The sequence below is a fragment of the Scleropages formosus genome, chromosome 18, assembly GCF_900964775.1.
Source record: "Scleropages formosus chromosome 18, fSclFor1.1, whole genome shotgun sequence".
NCBI classification, from domain to species: domain Eukaryota; kingdom Metazoa; phylum Chordata; class Actinopteri; order Osteoglossiformes; family Osteoglossidae; genus Scleropages; species Scleropages formosus.
The window spans coordinates 7,848,686-7,868,811 of NC_041823.1; the positions used below are offsets into that span (position 1 = coordinate 7,848,686).

At 45.4% G+C, this 20,126-nt stretch overlaps 1 protein-coding gene across 2 annotated transcripts in view; it reads left to right on the top strand.

Annotated features, from left to right (window-relative positions):
- cdkal1 (CDK5 regulatory subunit associated protein 1-like 1) overlaps window positions 1–20,126 on the top strand; it is a 298,983-nt gene that overhangs the window by 41,165 nt on the left and 237,692 nt on the right. For both annotated transcript variants that reach the window (XM_018762985.2, XM_018762984.2), the window contains exon 4: window positions 4,370–4,454. In XM_018762985.2, coding sequence (XP_018618501.1) covers window positions 4,370–4,454 — 85 coding nt within the window. The remainder of the gene's footprint in view (window positions 1–4,369; window positions 4,455–20,126) is intronic.

Sequence of the window (20,126 nt, forward strand, 5' to 3'; positions counted from 1 at the left end):
CTGGGTTTGGGATCTGCAAATATGGGTTTTGAAGTCACGTGAGGAGCACAGTTCTGGCTGTTCTGTGGAGCCACAGGATCACAGCCATGGGAGCTTCTACTGGAGCCGGTGCAGTCAGTGACGAGTGAGAATGGAGCCCGGTGGCATTTTCCAGAGCGGCAAAGTCCGTCTGCCGCTGTTTGGATGGAGACAAACTGTTTCTGAACACGTGCGTCGTCTTCAGTTCCAGGGCTCTGTTTAGTCGGGGTGGTGTTGACAGTTACAAGTGGAACCGTTCATCTGCGCGTTAGATAAGCCCAAGGAACCCTTTCCAGCTCACGTCCCAACTGTACTGTACTGTATGTACTGTAAATATCCCCAATCGTATCTTTCAGGCAAATTTTATGCAAATAAACCCCCCCACCAGAGCCATCGCTGTTTCCTTCCATGTTTTGCAACATCACTTGTTTGCATGTGGGTGGCAGTGGTAGTTAAGGAGCTCCTCTTTGTGTCCTGGATGCTGACTCACACACTTACCGTGCACCCTCTGCACCTAACCCCATTCTCACTGTCAGCTTGGCACCAGGCAGGTGACTCACTCTTGAGGGGGATGACTCCTCCAGCCCCAGTCGTCCGTCCCGCCCCCCGTTCTTCTGAGACGCCTTACTGTGGCGCTGGCAGGAACCCTAGTGGTGTGTAGGTGAAGTGCATCCGAGATACTGGCAAACACATCTTGGACTGCAGCGGGGAGGAGAAACAAATTAACATTTAGCTTGTTGCGGCATTCATTGTGAAATATACCCCTGACATAAAGAAATAAGAGCATGATGTGGGAATGCAGCAAAATGTTTTGTTTGTTTCTTTCTCACTTGTTCAAATGCTCTTTGGAGACTGTGCAGAAAGGCGCTGCAACTTTTTCCAAGTTATTGTGCAGGTTGAACTTGGGCAGAGGTTGGCGCCGCTGTGGCTGAAGGTCGTCGCTCTCGCTTAGGGGGCCGCGTTTCAAGCCTGGCCTTGCTGCTGGCAGCGCATCACAATGCATGTGGAATCTGTTTGCCCAGGGGGCCTTCTGGAGACATCTGCTCTCCGTGTCCTGTTTTCCAGGGCACACCACAGCTCTGTAAGCCGATGCTGGCTTCTCCCACCCCTCCCTGTCTGTGGTGCGCCCTCCCTTTCATAAATGAGCCCCGGCAGCTCCGATCTCCCACCCCCAGCTCTGCCTTCTCCTTTTGGTCTCTCGTGCACACACTCATTTCTCTTGCTGTCCCTCCAGGCGAGACGGCCGCCCTCCACCCCGGCAGCAGTCTTTGTTCTGTGGCCCACCAGGAAAAGCACTGCAGTCCACAGCGAGTGCACTTCTACTGCAGCCTGTGGCAGCCCTTTGAATTAGCTCCTCTTTCTGCAGATAACGTTGGGTGAAAGGGCAGTTGTACAATTTTACAGCTTGAGTGTATTGTTGTTACTTCTAGTAGTCGGTGTCCATCTTACTGTTCAGTTAGGGTGTCCTTTACTTATCCTTAATAATTTCCATTTACATTTATTCATTTAGCAGTTGTTTCTCCATGTTCTGTAATAATAATAATCACAACCACAACAGTAATAACAATAATAACTAATGTCTCCATTTAAGCACAAGTGTCTCCGAAGCGACGTACAGTGACTACTGTGTAGTATAGCTGACAACTTTTTTCAAGGCAACTTTCAGCTGTAGATGTACTACACTTCTGTACACTACAGAATGCCTCTCTCTTGCACACACGCACTTCAGTTATCTATTCACCTGGACTGCTTGTCTTTGGACTGTAGGAGGAAACCAGAGCACCAAGGATCCCACCCAAACAGAGGGAGAACAAACTTCACACACTCTGAGCTGGATTTGAGTCTGTAGCCAAACAAACAGCCCAGGAACTGAGGCATCAGCGCTGTGCTCGCTGTCGCCTGTTTTTGACATTTTGATCGAACAGAGCAGTTCGTTGTTTAATTGTTCAGCACCAGAACATAACCTTTTAAATATTTAGATTTTCTCACTATGATATTAAAACTATGCTTTGAGCATCCACCCCAGCCAAACAATTGAGTTTCTGTCTTTAAAACCTCAACTTCCCTTCTGAATGTTTTTGGTGTCACAGACGTTATTTTAGTGGGCAGTATGAAGGGGGGGGTGGGGGGGACAGGCGGGACAGGCCTAGACTCGAACTGGAACAACCTCCTACATTGGTTCGCAGTGTCAGAGCACGAGTTGTTTTTTTACTCTGCTCAGATAGTCATTATAAGTAATAAGATGTGAATTTGCTGTTTTTCGTCCATAGTTTGACACTCACTTGAAGAGGCCTGCACTCAGCTTGTGGTTTTGGCTACGGCATTTATATCGCTTCATGATCATGTAAAAGGTTTCAGAACAGAACACCTTAAAATCTGGGGCCTGCAGTGTGTCAAATATTTCAGTGTTCCTGTTTGATATAGTATGTTTATTAAAAATGTGGTTGAAGTATCCTGTTGTCTGTAGAGCTGTATTAGTGTAGAGCCACAGAACAACTCACTGTCTCCTCTGCTACATCTAGCAGGGAATGTGTTTAATAACTGTTTAATATTCTCTCTTAAAAAAATTGTCATGAATGATAATTTATGTTGACCATTGTTGGCATTCTAAATGCTGCACTTCCTTAAATTTGTATTTTTTTTATGTTCTAAATTCTGTGTATAAAGGAAGATTTGTTTCACCGTGACTTAAAATGTTTATTAAAGAAATGTTTTAAGGTCACACCCACCAAGCTGAACTTTGATGACGTTTCCTTCTGTTTTTTCAGTCTTTCAATTAATAGTTTACTTTTTATAAGGTACTTTTTTTTAAAGAAAGTAAATCGAAATTTCAGTTGTTTGAGTTTGGTGAAGATTATTTTACTCCAGTTTGAGTGTGGTTAATGAAATATTCCGCCTGTTTCATTTTCATAGTGACATCTGTCCAATTGACACATGTCAATGGGTTTATATTCATTGTTATGCAAGCGCTGTGAACAAATATTGCACACGAAGGGTCCTCTGCTGCATTTTTCCTAGAAATTTTGACTTGAGGGGAAAACTAACTTTTCACTCGGCACATCTAAGAATTGTGGAGCTCACTTGGGAGCTCTTTATAGTTATTGTTTATTCCGACCGTTTCTGGCACAGAGGCAGCCTTGTATACGGAATGGATCCTTCAGCGGCGGTGAGGTTGGAGGGGGGCAGCTGTTGGCGGGATATCAGGACTTTTTAGGTCTGGCGATGGCTGAGCTGCGTGGCAAAGACATATCAGCAGTGTAAAGATAGAAAAAACAAAGTAATATTGTGATTGGGGAGGCCCTTTCAGCGAGTTCACTAACTGCAGGCCGGAGCTCCAGGAGGGTCCCTTACTGTGTGGTATCTGTCAGTGAAATGTCACTCAAGGGATCGGTGGCTTTTTCCAACCCGGGTGACTGTTTGCAGTTTCATGCTTTTACGCTTAACCACAAGATTACAGCTTGTTGGGTCCATTTGCTGATGGGCTCAGTTCATCACAACCCCCCCGATTCAAAAATGGAAAAACATGATTGAGCCAATGCATATCTCTCCCTCCCTCCTTCCCACACTCACTTGTTTGTTGCTCATTTGCTGATTTTGCACTCTGGTTCGCTATGAGTTTTACTGCTGCGGGAGATGCTTAAATGCTCTGCAGAAAGGATGGAAGCCATTAAGTCATTTTGAGCAGGATTGTGGGGTGGGGATGGCGGTGTATCAAACTCCTTGTCTGCTTGTGGAGCCTTGATGTCAGCTGCTTTAATTTGTTTTTTTTTCCCCACCAGAGGAATCTCACCACACTGCGTTGGAATTAGTTTTCAGGTCCTTAATTCCATTTTTTGTTCCTTCTTAACAAGCTTACTTTTCATGGAGAACAGCGGTAGCTGGATCAGAATTCTGCCTGAATGAACTCTGTATGGTTTGTCAGGGTCTCAGGGCCCTGGCCTCCATGGCTCCGATGCCCCCCCAGAGGCTGGGGAGTGGTCACTCTGAGAAATATCGCCTTTGGCAGGGAGTGCAGCTGTGTGCTTACACAAGCATCCTGCTGTTAGATCCATGAGTGTGCGTTACATGTCTCACCTTATGCTGTCAGAGGGACTACTGCTATACCCATTCCTCCCTCTCTACCCGTGGAGGTCCAACCATGGCTTGAGGCATATCGCCCCTCTCTCTGGGAGGTGCGTCTGTCAATTAGGCGACCCTCAGTGGGCACCAGGTGACTAGTTAATTGCTAGAAGAGGGCAGTTGAATACTTTTTGCTGTTGTGCACTGTGCCTGAGGGTTCTGGGGGTGAGTGGAGATTTTTTTCTGATGCAACCCCACCATCTCCCCTCTGCCCTCCCTCCTCTCTTTGCAGAAAACCCAGCTGAGGCCGACCTGTGGCTCCTCAACAGTTGCACGGTTAAGAATCCTGCCGAAGACCACTTCAGGAACTCCATCAAGTGAGAGTCTTGCCTTGGCTCTGTGCCGCAATTGCCCCCTCGATGGCTACCCTGCAGTCGCAGGGTTTGAACTGGGAGGTCAGGTCAGGGATGGTGAGACCTGGTACTGGAGGTCCACACACACACACACACACACACACACACACACTGTCTGAACCGCTTGTCCCATTTGCGGTCACGGGGAGCTGGAGCCTAACCTGGCAACACAGGGCGTAAGGCTGGAGGGGGATGGGACACACCCAGGACAGGACGCCAGTCTGTTGCAAGGCACCCCAAGCGGGACTTGAACCCCAGACCCACCGGAAAGCAGGACCCGGTCAAACCCACTGTGCCACCTCGACCCCCGCTGGAGGTCTGCAGCTTGGCTGAATTAGAGGAAGCTTTTCCATTTTCACCAGGCTTACCAGCTAAAAGACCAGCTGGGGTGATCAGAATGAAGCAACTGAGAGGTTAAATGCAACAGATGCCAATATACTGTACAGCGCTGGTATCAACCACTGTGGTTGACTATCCTGCTTTATATATGTGCATATGTGTGTGTGCATATATATTCATGTATGGAGCAGTTTTGGGTAGGTATCTTGGTGCTACAGAAGGTGGTGGGATTCATACCTGGGTCCTTCGTGCCCAAAGATGGTGGCTCCCACCACTACTCTACCTGCTGCTATGATGCTTGATGCATGGGACAAAGGTAAATGTCAGGTTCTTCTTGGGGAAACACACACGAATTGGGGAAGAACATACAGGAACTGTTATATACTGCATTAATACTTCAGCAGTACAGATGGTGTTTGTGAACACACTGTCTGGAGAATGGAGTGTGTTTCTTTTCTGGTATGGGAATATTAAAAGCACTGATGAGAATGCACCGGGTGAACAGGGAAAGGTACACTCAGTGGTGCCAAGGGTTTGTTTCAGACTCCACTCAGAGGCCAGTGTCCGAGATGCACGACCGCAGTTTACAAAGGTCTGGTTTCCCTGAGTCTCTCAGGGATGAACTTCACAAAATCAGACAGCGACAGAAGCGCTCCCTTTTCCAAGCTGCAAACACGGCCCGCCGTCATCTCCCACTGACATTCTCTCTGCCTGATGCGTTTGCTTTGTTTTGATCTATTTCCGTCCCCGTTGTGTCTGCTGAGAGACCGCTTTCTGAACTGCAGCTCATTAAACTTCAGGTTCACAGAGAGGACCAGCAGACTGCCATGATGGAGGGGAGTCTTGACATTCCTAGAAAAAAAAAGACAAGTGTCTGCGTCGGCTCGCTCCTGTTGTTTCGCTTTCAGTGTGTGATTCATTTGGGGACACTGGTATTAGGCAGTCACCCTGCAAGTTGAGGGGTAACGTCTGCCTTGTCCCTCACCCTCTAGCAACCGGCCCTAACGGATGGGTTAGCGCAGTGCTCTGGAGCCCGAATCGGAACAGGACCACACGGAAAAACAGGTTTCTAATTTAGCGTTTCAGCGTGCGGCTTGCTGAATTCCGAGCTGCTAATTAAGAGACTAATTGAAGTGAGAGGAGGCAGCCTGAGGCACTGGTGCTTCTGGTCTGAACCCTGCCACTTCCAATCCGCACCTATTAATCTTCCCTAGTGCCGAGGAGCAGCCGCAACAGGGACTCCAGGGACAAGCATGCTCGCACACCTGTGTGTGTGTGTGGTAAAGGGGGGAGAAAGGGAGTGCACGTGTGTGAGAGAAGGTGGCTGGATTGGGTGTGTGCTTTCTGAATGAAGGTGAGGGAACAGCTCCATGTCCATCTGTGTGTCTGTATCTGTGTGTGTGTGACGGCTGTCAGGAAGACGATCAGAAAGGCTTCACTGTCCATTCGAGATGAGATTACACCCCCCCCCCCCCCGTGTTTTGGGTGAAGTCGCACCTCTGCCAAGTTGAAGGTGTAGAACGATCGGCTCAAAGAGGAATGTCTACTCTGTTCCACAGCCTTGATGTTTGTGGAGAAAACGGAAGGTGCTCTGTTCATAATGCGAACAGTGCTGCCTTTCATCTCTGTTTCGAGTGCCACCGCGTGGAATGTGAAGAAGGGTTTCTTCATCTGCTGAATGGCCTTCCAGCAGGTTAATGCTGGCCTTTCTCGTCCTCTGACGTCAGTCTTTTTTCCTGAGGCCCCCCTCTCCTCCAGTAACCTTGCAGAGAATGGCCCCCCTCCTCGGTGAGCAAAGGCGAGGGGGCGCGGCTTCTGCCCAGCGCGTTCCTCTTGATTGCCGTGCAACAGCTGCACCGTGTATCGAATCCGTATCTCCACACCCTTAATTCATACCAGGGTAATTTGCTTATGTTTTTTGTTGCACTCTTTATTTTTAGATGTTTCGTATGTAAATTATTAAAATGTTCTAATGGCAGATGCATTCCTGGAAGAGTGGGCAAACGCTGACTTGTTTGCATAAAAACTGTCAGGTTGAACTAGAAACTGCTGTACACTTTTATTTTCCTTTTTGTCAGGACGTGTGTGAAGGTGAAACCTCCTTTCCCCCGTGTGGGGGGTCAAGGGTGAGTTTGGCAGGGAGTGCTATAGCTCCACGGTCCCCGGCGGGATGCTAAGGGTGATTTACTGGCCTATCCCAAGTGTGGTCACACCATTAGAGCTGAGGCTGCAGCTCAACTTCGTGGGAGCAGCAGAACAGGAATCGTGTGATGCTGACAAGTGTTGTGAGATGTCAGAGATCAAGTGGAAACTGATCAGGATTCAACTTTTAGCAAAAACATTCAAACATTTGATCCAACAGCGTACTTGTTCCCGAAGAAAACTGTGTTGTCAGTGATGTACTCCAGGTAATATTGGTTGATGACACAAGAGAAAGAGAGCGAAAACCTGGGTGAAAAGAAGCCCATTAAGAAGCAAGACCTTCTCTTTTAAATTTACCCTTCCGTCATGAAAGAAAATTAATGGTAATTATTTAGTTCAGTACAATGTTTCTCTCATGCATGAGTGTAAACCTGGTGTGTAAATTAAGCTGTAAGTAAACACTGAACCTTTAAAGTTTAGCAGATGAAACGCAGAGAAGAAGTGAAGCAGTGGGAGGGTGAAAGGTTCACATCCTAGGGGGCTTTGGTGTGACACCCTTGAGAAACATGCATAGCCCACATTGCCCTGGTAAAACAGGCAGCTGTATAAAAGGGTAAAATCGCAGTGTGAATTAATGCGGACAAAGTGTCTGCGAGGGAGAATCAGCTAAATGAATAAATACAATTTGAGCTGGTAAAGAGGAATTAAATTATCTCAATGAACGTTTTATTTTAATTCATTCTGCCTTTCAGACCGTTGTGTGTTGTGGCTTCATTTAATCGTACATGAAGTGTAGAAGCATAAACACTTTTTGTTTCTAAGAGAAAACTAATTTGGTTAAAAAAACCCCATCTGAACATGAAAAGTCGTTTTTATTTTTGTGTAACTGAGTTGCTTCCTGATATCTGATTTTGGAGTTCAAACGATTGCCGTTTGCTTGTTTGATACGAGGTTTTTGAGATTCTCCTTTCTAATCATAAATTCTGATAATTTTGCTCATCGTCTCCGCCGTCTCCAGGGTAATACAAATTGACTTAAAACTGAGCAGCGCAATCTTCCTAATCCTAATGAATATGCAAATAATGTCGAATTCCTCGGAATAATGGGGCCCTTTCAGAATTACACAGTTCAATACTTTGAAAAGGATTTCCATAAAAAGGGGGTTCTGAAGTGAGGGATCGGAAAACATCCCGCTGCAATGCAAATGCAATTAACGCTCCATTCAGCCACGTGGCCTGACGATGGCTCCTAGACCCCCTTTCACTCCCACGGGGGGCTGCCCCCCATCTGCCTCATGGCGTCTTTGTGTGGAGCAGTCGCTCGATTGATACTTGTCATTTCCGTGTTGGATTAACGTTCCGGGCCTCGACGCTGTGTACGACGTGCGTGCAAATCAGGCCCATTGTGGTTTCGGAACCCTGGGCGACGATCTTCATCCAGCCCGTTAAACAATTCAGGATCAATGCAAGGTGGGACAGAAGATGATGTATAGCTGCGGGGGGGGTTATACTGCATGGTCTTACTGGTAGCTTTTCCTGTGCTCCTCCTGTTGCTCTGCTTCAGGCCTCACGGTCACATGAACGGTGGTGCCGGGCGGCGGTGCTTCATTTGGCATGAGGACGGCAGCAGTTTTCTCCTGCGTGTCTGACCCATGCGGTGTCACGCGCTCGCCTGCTCCCGTCGCTGCTCCTGGTACGGCGTCTGCCACTCCGACAGTCGGCCCATTCTCTTCTGTACAAGTCCTCACCAGGCATCGTTTCCCTCCTGCTCATTATTGTCTCCAGCCAGGTCCCGTTCGTGGTGCGTGACTGCAGGCTGCGGCGAGTGATTCGCGCAGAGATGGTACCGACTCTTTTGGGTGTCAGTCTCACAGTCTGCTTGTAATTGGCACAGAAAATGTTTTTTTTTTCTATTTTTATTAAATAATGTCTCATCTGTCAAATGCCTTTATGGTTCATGTAACTTCCCCCCATTTCATCTTTCTTCTGTCTCCATTGAAAAGACCCCATCTGCCCCCATACTAATAACCTGCCCTGCCCTGCTCTGGGTGCAGAGCCATAGAGCAGTTCTGTCTGATGATCAAAAGCATCTTCTTTATATTTTATATGGAATGTGATTAGTCATTGTTCGCCTCTGCTTTGAGTTTCAGATGGTTTCACTCAGCGTCTGCCTGACCACAGCCAGTACAGATTGACCGCCATTTCAACCAGCGTTTCAGGATGAGAGTCCTTGCTTTCTGCTGTGCCGAGATGCTGCAGTTACAGTCGTCTTCTGCAGCGTCAGCACACTTTGATCATCTGAATTTCAGATGCGGTGCCTCGGCGTATTTACACCGTTGTCTCCCACATGATTTTTCTCTGAATGTTCTGCAGTTTTGCGGTACCAGAGATGTATTTAGACACTTGTGTCGCCAATATGTATGCCCCCCCCACATACATGAATGCAAACACACGATGATACACGTGTACTGTTTTATAGACTGATCCTTAGGGGGCAGCGTCGCTCTCAGAGCATGAGAGCGGAGGCTTGGAGCTGTGCTCTCTAGGGACACCCTATTCCTACTTGGGGACCAGCAGTGCAAGAGATCCTCTCACCTCTGCGGGCTTCGTTGTGGGTGGAACCAGGAAGGAGCGCTGTCCTGTTTGGAACACACATGACCGGTGCGCTCAATGCCCAAACCCTTCAGTTTGCCCCTGCTGGAGAAATGTCAGTCCATCCCCTGAAGAGCTTCAAAACTGTCTCTTGGGTTTAGTGACCGTGAACACGCTGACAGGATTCTGCAGCAATCCGCTGTCAGCTTCTGTTTTTTAATTCAAATCTTGAGGATTTGGATGTGAAGTCTGACCGCATCTGCAGGTAACACATTCTTTTTGACTCAAGAAGTTGATACGCAGGTGACAACATGCTGCCTCAAAAAAATCATTTGTAATTTTTATGAAAAGAGCACTCTGACACGGATTTTAGATCTATTTGAAGTAATATTATGTTACTTAGGAGACATTTATAGTGCAGAAAATATTTGTAGATACATATTTTAACCCAGTTTATGCAGCTGGACAGTTTCCTGGAGCACAAACACGAGTGTGCTCCCTGAAACATGGAGGTTACAAATGTGTGCCCTTGACCCATGCATCACCAGCTGGTCTGTATTTTTTGCAGCCTGGGTACGGAACGAATGTTGTCAGGGCATCTTTCTTAGATTGGGGTTTTGGACCTCAGAGTACTAGGGCTGCTAGACTCATGAGATGTCCTTCTAGCACCGTCCCTTGATATTAAAAAAGATACCTAGGCCAAGCAGTCTTGTTGGAGATCAGCATTGCTGAAGCTCTTGAACTTTGCTTGCACGGAGAATTCTGGGAGCCCTTATACATAATGTGGACCCCTAAGGGCTACCTGTCAATAAACAACATTGTTCACTGTGGAAATGTATTGGAAACGGCAACAAATGACATAAACCCAGAGGGCGGTTCATAAATTGGTGTTTTTTCTTTTCTTTTTTTTTTTTCCAAAACTTAGGAATCAGTAGAAGATGTAATTTATTTTACACACACATTAAATATGCATGAGCACGAAGTCTCTTGCTTCACAAAATTCTGAGAAAGCTAAGTGTGTGTAGACCTTCATTTGCCTTCACGTTTTTTCACCGCAATATCTTGCATTTAGATTTTTTTTTGTCACTGTAGAGCAAAACGGCTCTGACCCACCTCTGTGTTCGTCCAAACCGCCAACACAAGAAGAGCATCACGCATTTGTGTTCCTGTTTTGATGATGTCTTAAAAGTTCTCCTACACAGTGGTGTCTACGCCGTGGTGGCATGAGGTTTCCAAAACACGCTTACTCGCACCCTCAGTGCACTGAACACGGACATGAGCAGAAGTCATTATTATCACCTTCTAACCATCTTAGTCTTTGTAGTTCAGGCTAATTTATTTTTAATTGAAAAGTGTGAAACCACATTGAAAGGGTACTGATATTAGTAGCATCCATTATCAGCGTTTGAAATGTCATGCAGAGCTGTGTGTTGCTTACCCGTAAAGTAGTGTAACCATAACTGTTCCATACTTGCCTGTATATGTTAATAGTTGAACGATTTGGTCATTTATGATTGCTTTTTGATATCAGGGCCTTGGTCCCTCAGAGCCTGTCTCAGCCTAGATGGTACTCCAGTCCATGGGAGGATAGACACATACACACACACAGTAAGGGCCATTTGGAGTCACCAATCCATTTCTTTGGCCAAACATGGGTGGAATATGCAAACTCTGCACAGACTGAGCTGAATTTGAATCCACATCTGAGCAGACAGCCTGGGGTTGTGAGGCACCAGTGCCACTCACTGAGCAACCATGCTGCCCAGTAGCTGAAGTATGAGAAGAAATAGGTTAAGCAGCAATCACATGCTAGAGTCTTACAACTCTGTCATTTTTCATCTCTAACCTTTTTGTCTTTTCCGTGGCTTTCTTTCCCTCTCTCTCACGCACGCACACACACACACACACACACACACACATACACACACAAACGGGTTAACGCCCCTCATTCCCACTACTACAGGAGTCAGGGGGTTTATAACAGATCTGTCAGAGCTCTCCTGTCCTTCCTGCCCCCAACTTCAGCTTGAATACATCTGTTATCTCTGCCAGCACTGATCTAGTTAGGCAGCGAAGCCTTTCTGATCGGTGGCAGACAGACACGCATTCTGGGAAACTGACTCCATCTGGATATTTTGTCTGATGGACATCTGGGTCAGTGCTGAACTCATAAGACCTTCTGGTATATTCTACACTTGAAAACAAATACTCTGGCGACATAGAAAGGGCCTTGTGACCTGGCTCCTTCCATGTGGCCGTATAGTGTTTGAGCAGAGAACTGCTTTCAGAAGATTTCGAAAAAGTGTTAGTCAGCCGAGTGTCAACTTTTCCCTGCCTGATTAGTGTCCCCGACATCTCTGTGTGGTTGCCTGGTGTTTATCAGATGTTTCTTCCTTGACATACGGTTGAAAGGGAGCTCTTTGCACTAGGGTGGTATGGCGGTGGTCTTCAGGGGGTTGGCTTGTGCGCGCTGGGGGGTCCTGAGTGCCCCGGGGCCGACGGGCAGCTTCAACACACAAGCAAACCTGACAATCACGCCAAAATAAATGAGTTGAGGGGTTTAAACGAGCACCCCGGGGTTTGATCCGTCCTTTATCACTCATTTAAAAAGCTGGAAAGAAAACAATATTTATTACTTTTGGAGATAGGGAGCTCCAAGGCACCAGTGGTATATAGTGGGACAAAAAAAAAAAAAAATCTACTTAATGAGATGTAATTTTCGTTGTAGAAGGGGATGGCATACAGGCATTCTGTAGGTTTACTAGGCTGCTTTTTGATGAGGTGTAATTGAATTTGTGGGAAATGGAAAGTAATAATGAAGCAGTGGCCTATTAATGATGAGGGACCCTTACCTTGAATCCTACGCTCAACTCGTACCGGGGAAATGGCTCCAGGCGATGCTCGTGGTTTCTGTGCTAGTGTTTTGTCTCATGCAGAAGGATGGTCGCATTCCTGTCACAGCTGCATGCCGACCTGATACGGTGACCCCCGAGGTGGCTCTGGATGTATAACAGTAATGACCCTGGGCACGTGAGGAGCCTTGGTTAAGTGGTGCTCTTTTTTTCTGCTTGGTGCTTCTAAACAAAATGGACTTCAAGCAGTTCTGCTTATTTTCGAAGGGATCATGTGGTGGCATAGCACCTATCGCTGGTCCCTCGCAGCTACTCAGCAGTGGCTTTGAGTTGGTTCACTCTATGTGGAATTTACATGTTCTCCCTGTGTTTATGTAGGTTTCCTCCGGATGCTCTGGTTTCCTCCTTCAGTCCAAAGATGTGTTTTAGGTGAATTGGTGACTCTAAACTGCCTTTCTTTTGTGAATGAGTGTGTGATTTCCCTGTGATAGACTGGGGCTTTGTTTACCATGTACCCTGCCTCACACCCTCTGTTTCTGCGGTAGACTCTGGACTAACGTGGCAGTGTGTTGGACAAGCAGTTATTGATTGCGAATGAATTCATTTGGCTTTGGCGGGGATTTCAAAACTCAGGAACGCAGGAATGAACCCATGTGATTTTTGTTCTAAGCTGTTGGTGTACAAACTTGCTCCACTTCCTTGACTGAATCCAGTTTTAACTCCTTTTCTGAGTTCTTAGCGGTGTGAGGAGAGTTGGACAACCTGCTGGAGTGACCTCCAGGAGCCGTGAGTTGAATAGCTCTGATTGAGGTGGGCTTCAAATTCCTGATGTTTCTGGGAAAGAGGTAGGTTTTTTCACATAGATAATTTTCAGCTATTTCTGCCCATTTCTCAAACAAGCTCCCTGGTGCCCTGGGTGCTAATAATGCACTATGCCAGTGTCTTTACCGGCATTTGAAATTGCGGGGAGTTTAGAACCCCCCACCCTGATATCGTTGGCCTGGCGGGCCGTGCTCGACGTGGCGCTGAGAAGTCATTTCAGTGTGGGCAACTAAACTGCCTTCCTGTGGTGCTGTAGCTGAAGCTGGATGACGAAATGCTCTTTTTTGGACGGGAACTTCGCACGTGTTCAAGGTTACGTACCCTTGTGGAGATCGATGTCATCATGTGGCCAGGATTGTACTTATCTATGGTTTGGGTTTTCAGTGTGCAATCTGAGCTTTACCTGCTCTTCATATCATTGACAATATGGGAGATGTTGTCCGGTATTTTTCCCCACCCCTCCTGGTACACTGTGAGGCCATAAGAAGTGATTCGGCATGTGATGTTCCTGTTTTACTTGGGGCAAGAACTGATAATTGATGTCTCTCTTCCATACATATTCATGAGGCGGACTCTTCTTTTCTCAGAGCTATAGAAGGCCGCTGTATTCAGTGACCTGAGAGAACAGTTCGCTGAATAGGTGAAGGTAAATTGGTTTCTATACAAATAGAAATCCATTGACTCTGTAGCTTAGTTTGTCAGTCTTGCAGTATTTCGTGATAATAGATTTTTTGAAAAGCGGTTAACAGTATCCTGTTAATCATCAAATGACTTTTTCCTTTGTTGGGAGCCCTCTGCTGTTGATTACTATGCAAAAAGAGGGTATAAGTCATGTGAGACCATATTCTTTTAGGAAAGCTTTTTTTTTTTTTTATATCAATTTGCTAATTGAAAGAGTTTTGTTGCTAGGTGACAAGTCTAAATGACACTTAGTGGCCTGAGGTGATAGGACACTGGGGCATGATGTTGAAAATTGCAAGACTAATATCAGAAAGTACATTAAAGGAAGGCATACCTTATTAACACCTGTTCATACTGACCTCCTTTTGAGCTGAAGCGAACACACACACACACACACACACATTTTCAGAACCGCTCGTCCCATACGGGGTCACGGGGAACCGGAGCCTACCCGGCAACACAGGGCGTAAGGCCAGAGGGGGAAGGGGACACACCCAGGACGGGACGCCAGTCCGTCACAAGGCACCCCAGGCGGGACTTGAACCCCAGACCCACCGGAGAGTAGGACTGCGGTCCAACCCACTGCGCCACCACACCCCCTGCCTGAAGCGAACAGTGTTCTGTAAATAAAGTATCAAAATGCATAAATTTTAAATCTTTGTCTAATTTAGTAGTTTGAATTTAGCAAAGAGAATTATCAGTAGTTTTGGGTGTTCATGTATGCAAATGTTACCTAAATCAGAATATTACGCAAAGTATGCACTTGTGTATAATTTCTTTTATCCCCAGGAAAATGCCTTTTTCTTTCTGAGTCTGAGTTTTGCCTGAGCGACTTCCTGCCTGCTCTGCCAGTTCAGTTTAGTTGTTTTACCCGAAATGATCCCATCCCTGCAGTGTGGCCGAGAGAAGAAGGGGAGCACACCTCTTCCTTTGGCCCCCTTCTTTCTCATGCATCGCCTGTGCTTTGGTGTATAACTCCAAGGTTTGTTTCAGCGCCTGAGCCCAGGAGCGCGGAACACAGTCTCTTGGTATTGATCCGTGAACCTGGCGGCCACACGGAATGTGTGAGAAAATGTTAGGGAAGTTTTCCGCCCTCAAGCGTAGGCCGGTTGGAGCCCCGTCATTTAATATGCTGTGGAAGAGGAAAAAGGAGTAGCCTTCAATCACTGGAGAGCCATACACGACGCATGGGAGCCTGTTTAAGGTTTATGTTGATATAACGATTGTGTAGCCGCAGCACTTCAATCTTTATCGATCCCTATCGCATCTGCTTCCAGTGCGTGCTAAATATTTTCAAAATAATTATTCACCTAGAGTCTTCGCGGAAGTAGGTTGAATATCCCCTCTCATTTGCTTCGAAGGTGATTGATTGTAGCCTTGGTCCAGAAGTTCTCGCGCCTTTGAAAGTTAACATTTGTTAATGAGTTGGGCCCCAAGAGGCAGGGATTCCGTCTTGTTTAGTAAGCAGCGCTAATTATCTCCAAATGCTGAGACAGTGCGAAAACATCGAGCCCATTGGTAGTTTCGCAGAGGGGATCTACATCTCCTCTTGTTAGCGTGGGAAGGCTGGGCAGCCGGCGTGGCGCGAGTCACCACCGCAACACAGTGCGCGCTCCCTCCTTCCTGGAGACTTAAGGTCAGATTTTGGGTGGATTTACATTTATTCATTTACCAGGAACTTTTTCTCAGAACAGTGTCCTCTGTGTTCCTCTTTCTGAATTTGGGTGATGAATTGTATTTTATTACAGTGCTTTTTTAGAAACTTCATTTTTGGTTATAGGCTTCAATTGTAATAGTTTTTTCCCCTAGAAATTAGATTTCTCTAGATATTATTACTTTCTCACTGTTTTCTTCACAGCGGATTTGAGTTTGAAGTTTCTACACCTAACTTAGTGATTTGCTTGTTAATAAACCTGGGAAATTCATGCTAAATACCTTGATCAAGGGTATTATAGCAGGAGCGTGGAAACAGAATACCGCCTGTGATATAACCGTATAACCATTGAAACGAACAGAAAACCATATGAGTTGCTTGAGAGTCATTCATCAGCAAGGTGTCACCGTATTAGCAGGTGGGTTTTTGTTTGTTTGAGTTTTTATGGACTGTGTTTGTGGGTTTGCAGGACTGTCCTTTCTTATTACAGCCCGTTCTACCCCCCTTTACACACACACACACACACACACACACACACGCTGTGGTTGGCCTTGAGAGATCTGTCACCCCTGTGAAGCACCGCTGAGAGCAGAGGAGAAAGAGGGGCCCCCTCTGAGGTTCAACCGTCTCACTGTGTCACAGGGACAGAGGAGACTGCTGACTGAGACAGAACGAGAACACAAAACAAAGCCGCGGGCTGTTGAGTGAGTTTGGTCAGCCTGCCCAGTCTGATCTGGGCCGTGCGAGGGAACTGCCAGCTGCTCACGTGTCCAAAACCTAAATACCGCGTTTAACTTTCTAGGTTGCCATACCAAGACATGCTTAAAATACATATTCACATGTGTTTTACATATTTTTTTAGGTATATTTAGATATTAATATACCTAAATTAATATTTATTTTATTGATATATTATTGAAGTCTGGTATGCTTAGTGATTTTAAGTTCTGTCATTATTATTCAGTCATTTAGCTGATGCTTTTCTCCAAGACAGCAATATAGGTTTGTACACTAAGCTACTTACAATGATTAACTCATTTATTCAGCAAAGTAGTTTTTACTGTACGTACCTTGCTCAGAGGTTCAGCTGCAGGAGGGAGAATTTGAACCTAGGTCCTTCAACTGAAAGGTGATATCTCTAATCACTTTACTACCTTCTGCCTCCATAGTTCAAATAAAACATCTCTGCTTTGTGGTAGAGAAGATATTACAGTAGGAGCAGTAAATTGTTACAGGCACTGTGGAATAATGGATGTCTTGTGATTTGGATGTCTGCTGTGGACCTGTGGTGTTGAGACATCATGTGGTAAGGTCCACTGTCGTCCCCTGTGTGTTGCCATTCTCTGTACGACCCCCATTTCCCACCCCCTGTCCTTCTCACCCTCTCCCCCCCCTCTCAACTTGACCAGTTAGTGCTGCGAGTGTCTTCCTCTGTGTACTGAACAGCTGGTGTACCTTGCTGTGTCTACAGCAGGTCGCTGTCACTTGCCACTTGTGCTGATGAAGCTGATATGATTGGGACCATCGGAGGGAGGGGTTGGTTGTACAGGTAGCTACCTGGCCAGAGCAGACCATATGTGCTCTGTTGATCCCACCCCAATCATGTAGACTGCCAAGTGCCCCTTGGCTCTGTGGAAAGCTCTGGTGAAAAGCGAGAATGCTCATGGGAGGACCGGTCTGCTCAGGCTGCCTGAACGGTGCAGACAGAGTACCTTTTTTTTATATATATATTTTTGTTTTTACATGGTTTTTGCAGCATGGTGCTGATCACAATACACCTACCAGGTGTTTATTATAGCAAAGTTTACGTGTGCGATCACAGGCAAAGGCAGACTCTCTTGTGAGATGAAAATGCTTTTTAATGTGAATAATTTCTATAAAGCCTTTCCAGGTGCTTCTTGATCCTCCATGGAGTAACAGGTGTCACTGTGGTTGGGGGTATAGACTTGTAGCTTGAAGGTTGCTGGTTCTAGCCCCAGGAGAGACCTTGCTTTAGAATCTTTAAGGAAAGGTACCTGTCTTGAGCCACTGCAACAGAATCTATTTGATTGAAATAGTTTTGTGTTGTTCTACACAAGAAGCTCCCTGTATACTGTATGTGGTTCACTCGTGTGTTGACTCAGCTTTATTTCACTGGAAAAGCTTAATTCCAGTGGTAATTCAAATTAATCATGGTAACCTTTTGGCTGTATGACCACCCCAGCTAAACTTTGTAAACTTTTATACTTCTATTATGTATCTGGATGTGTCTTTATTTCTTGCCATGCTGTTTCTGTCTTTATGCTGCTGTGACCCAACTCAGCTCTGTTGTTGATTTTAAAAAAAAAAAAAAAAAAAAGGTATGGATATAAGCATCCGCTCTGTAGTAAAAAATTATATACATCTTCATAAGAATGATTATGGTTATACTTGAAAAGTTACTCCATCTCACAGTGTTTATTGCTCTTTAACACCTAAGCTTTTAACCAATGAAAGGAGAGGCAGTTATTGTATTTAAACTGTGAAAGTTGATGATGGAAAACAGAGTTTGACTGCTGCTTTAGTGATGCCCTTTGGATCTTGCAAATAACTTGAACTGGTATAAAAATGCTCTTTGAAATTGGCGTAAAAAGGTCACTCTTAGTTACACCCCCCAACCCTTTTTGGGGTTTCACTCTCCTGCCTTGTAGTTTTTACTGTGGTAGACCAGTGCAGTGAAACCTGAGAAGAAAAAATAGAAGTGAAAGCCCGATAAATTAACCAGACTTGCAAAACAGAACCGTCAATTCAGGGAACCCGAGAGGCTGGCGGCGCGGAGCAGCTTAGCAGAGCCGAATAGAAATTCACGTGCAATCAAGCCGACTCGGACGTTTGATTTTGAGTTATTAGGACACCATGCGTGGCCTGGCAATTTACGTCGTGGATGATCTGGAAGCTGTCCAGAGCGTGGAGCCTTAATTAAGCCGTTGTGGGGTGTGTTCTTTCGCTGGATTCCAGCATAGGCCCAGTGAACGGACTTTATATGCTGAGGAGATGCTAATTTAATTTAGCTCTGCATGCTAAAATGCCTATTAGCATCACCGTGTTCGGGATACAGCTGAATGCATTACACGCTTTTCCGAAGAGAGCGAACAAAGTGTATATTTTTTATTAAAATAAACATCAATAACCTGTGAGCACAATCAGCAGTCCTTTCAGACACAAATCTCTTTGTACTGGTCTTTCGTTATTTGATTGATCGCGGAATCGGAAACTTAATTCGAAACTCAGAATTTCATTCTTCTCGACGTCTGTAGATTTAATAACTCTTCACAAGTATTTATGTGTATGTTGCTAGCTGTTAATATTTATGAACCTGAGGTTAATATTTATGAACTTCTGTAGGAATTGCAGTGTAATTGGTAACAGCTATAGTAAATGAGATATCTCCAGCAAAGCTAATGTTACTCAGTGAAAATGGCGTGTGTGTATAGCAAGGGTAAATAGAGGTTTGCGGCACTTCTGTCTATCTTATCATAAATAAGCACAAGCTTTAAAAAAGGGTTAAACATGAGAATGCCCTCTAGATATATCTGACAGTTAATACCGTTTATTAATTTAATTTATTAAATCTTTTTTTCCTGTTACAGACAGCTGTGCAGGAGAGAAAAGGTATTTTCCTTGAAAGGTTCAAAAATGAGCGAAGGCGCTGTTGTGTAAAATACTATTAATACGTCAAGCGTGTGCTCTCATGTCTAAACCACGTCCGTGGATTGGGCCTTTTAGACACGATCAAGACAGATTATAAATTTACTACATCAGATAAGACTGTTTGTTGCTAAGGCTGCCTGTGTTGGGAAAGGCTAAGTAATCATTGACTGTAAACAAAACACCCCCACCGAAAAAAAAAAATAGAAAAAACAACTTTCTGAATTTGACCTCTCAAGCAGACAGGTCTGTTTTTTTGTTTTTCCACTTTGAGCTGGCTGCTGTTTATAGTACTTCACGAAGCATTACAACACAAGGATTTTCATTTAATCTTTAGATGCTTGACAGCATTAGCCTACATGGGGCTGCGGTTGCCAGTAAACAAGGGCGCTCACATCTGCAAGTGGTCCGTTAGGGCACTGGGGAGGCCTCCTGTGGGTCACTGCAGAGGACAGGCTGTTGTGTTGAGTCAGCGCTCTCTACGGTTTCACCTTCGTTTCCCGGGCCCTCAAACCTGCCTCTCACCACCAGCTGCCCTCTTAGATTTGCACTCCACTTGTGCTTGCAGGGGGCCGTTGGCCTGCCCAAATAAGGGCCTGTTTTTTGGCGGGAGTGCAGCTCAGGAGCAAACAGAACTCCCCTTCGGATTTCATGAGATTGTTCATACAGCAGTTCAAAAATTATGTTGAATACAAGGAGTTTTACATCTTTATAGTAAGAAAAATATTTCTGACTTCATTGTAATTTAATGTATTGTGGTTGTATCATACATAACCATTATTTTTCCAGTGATGTTTTATATAGTTAGAAACTGTATTAATCCAACTTAAAATTGGACAATCTTAAATGATAACCAAAACTGAAAGTCTGCAACAAGTAAAGTTGTGAA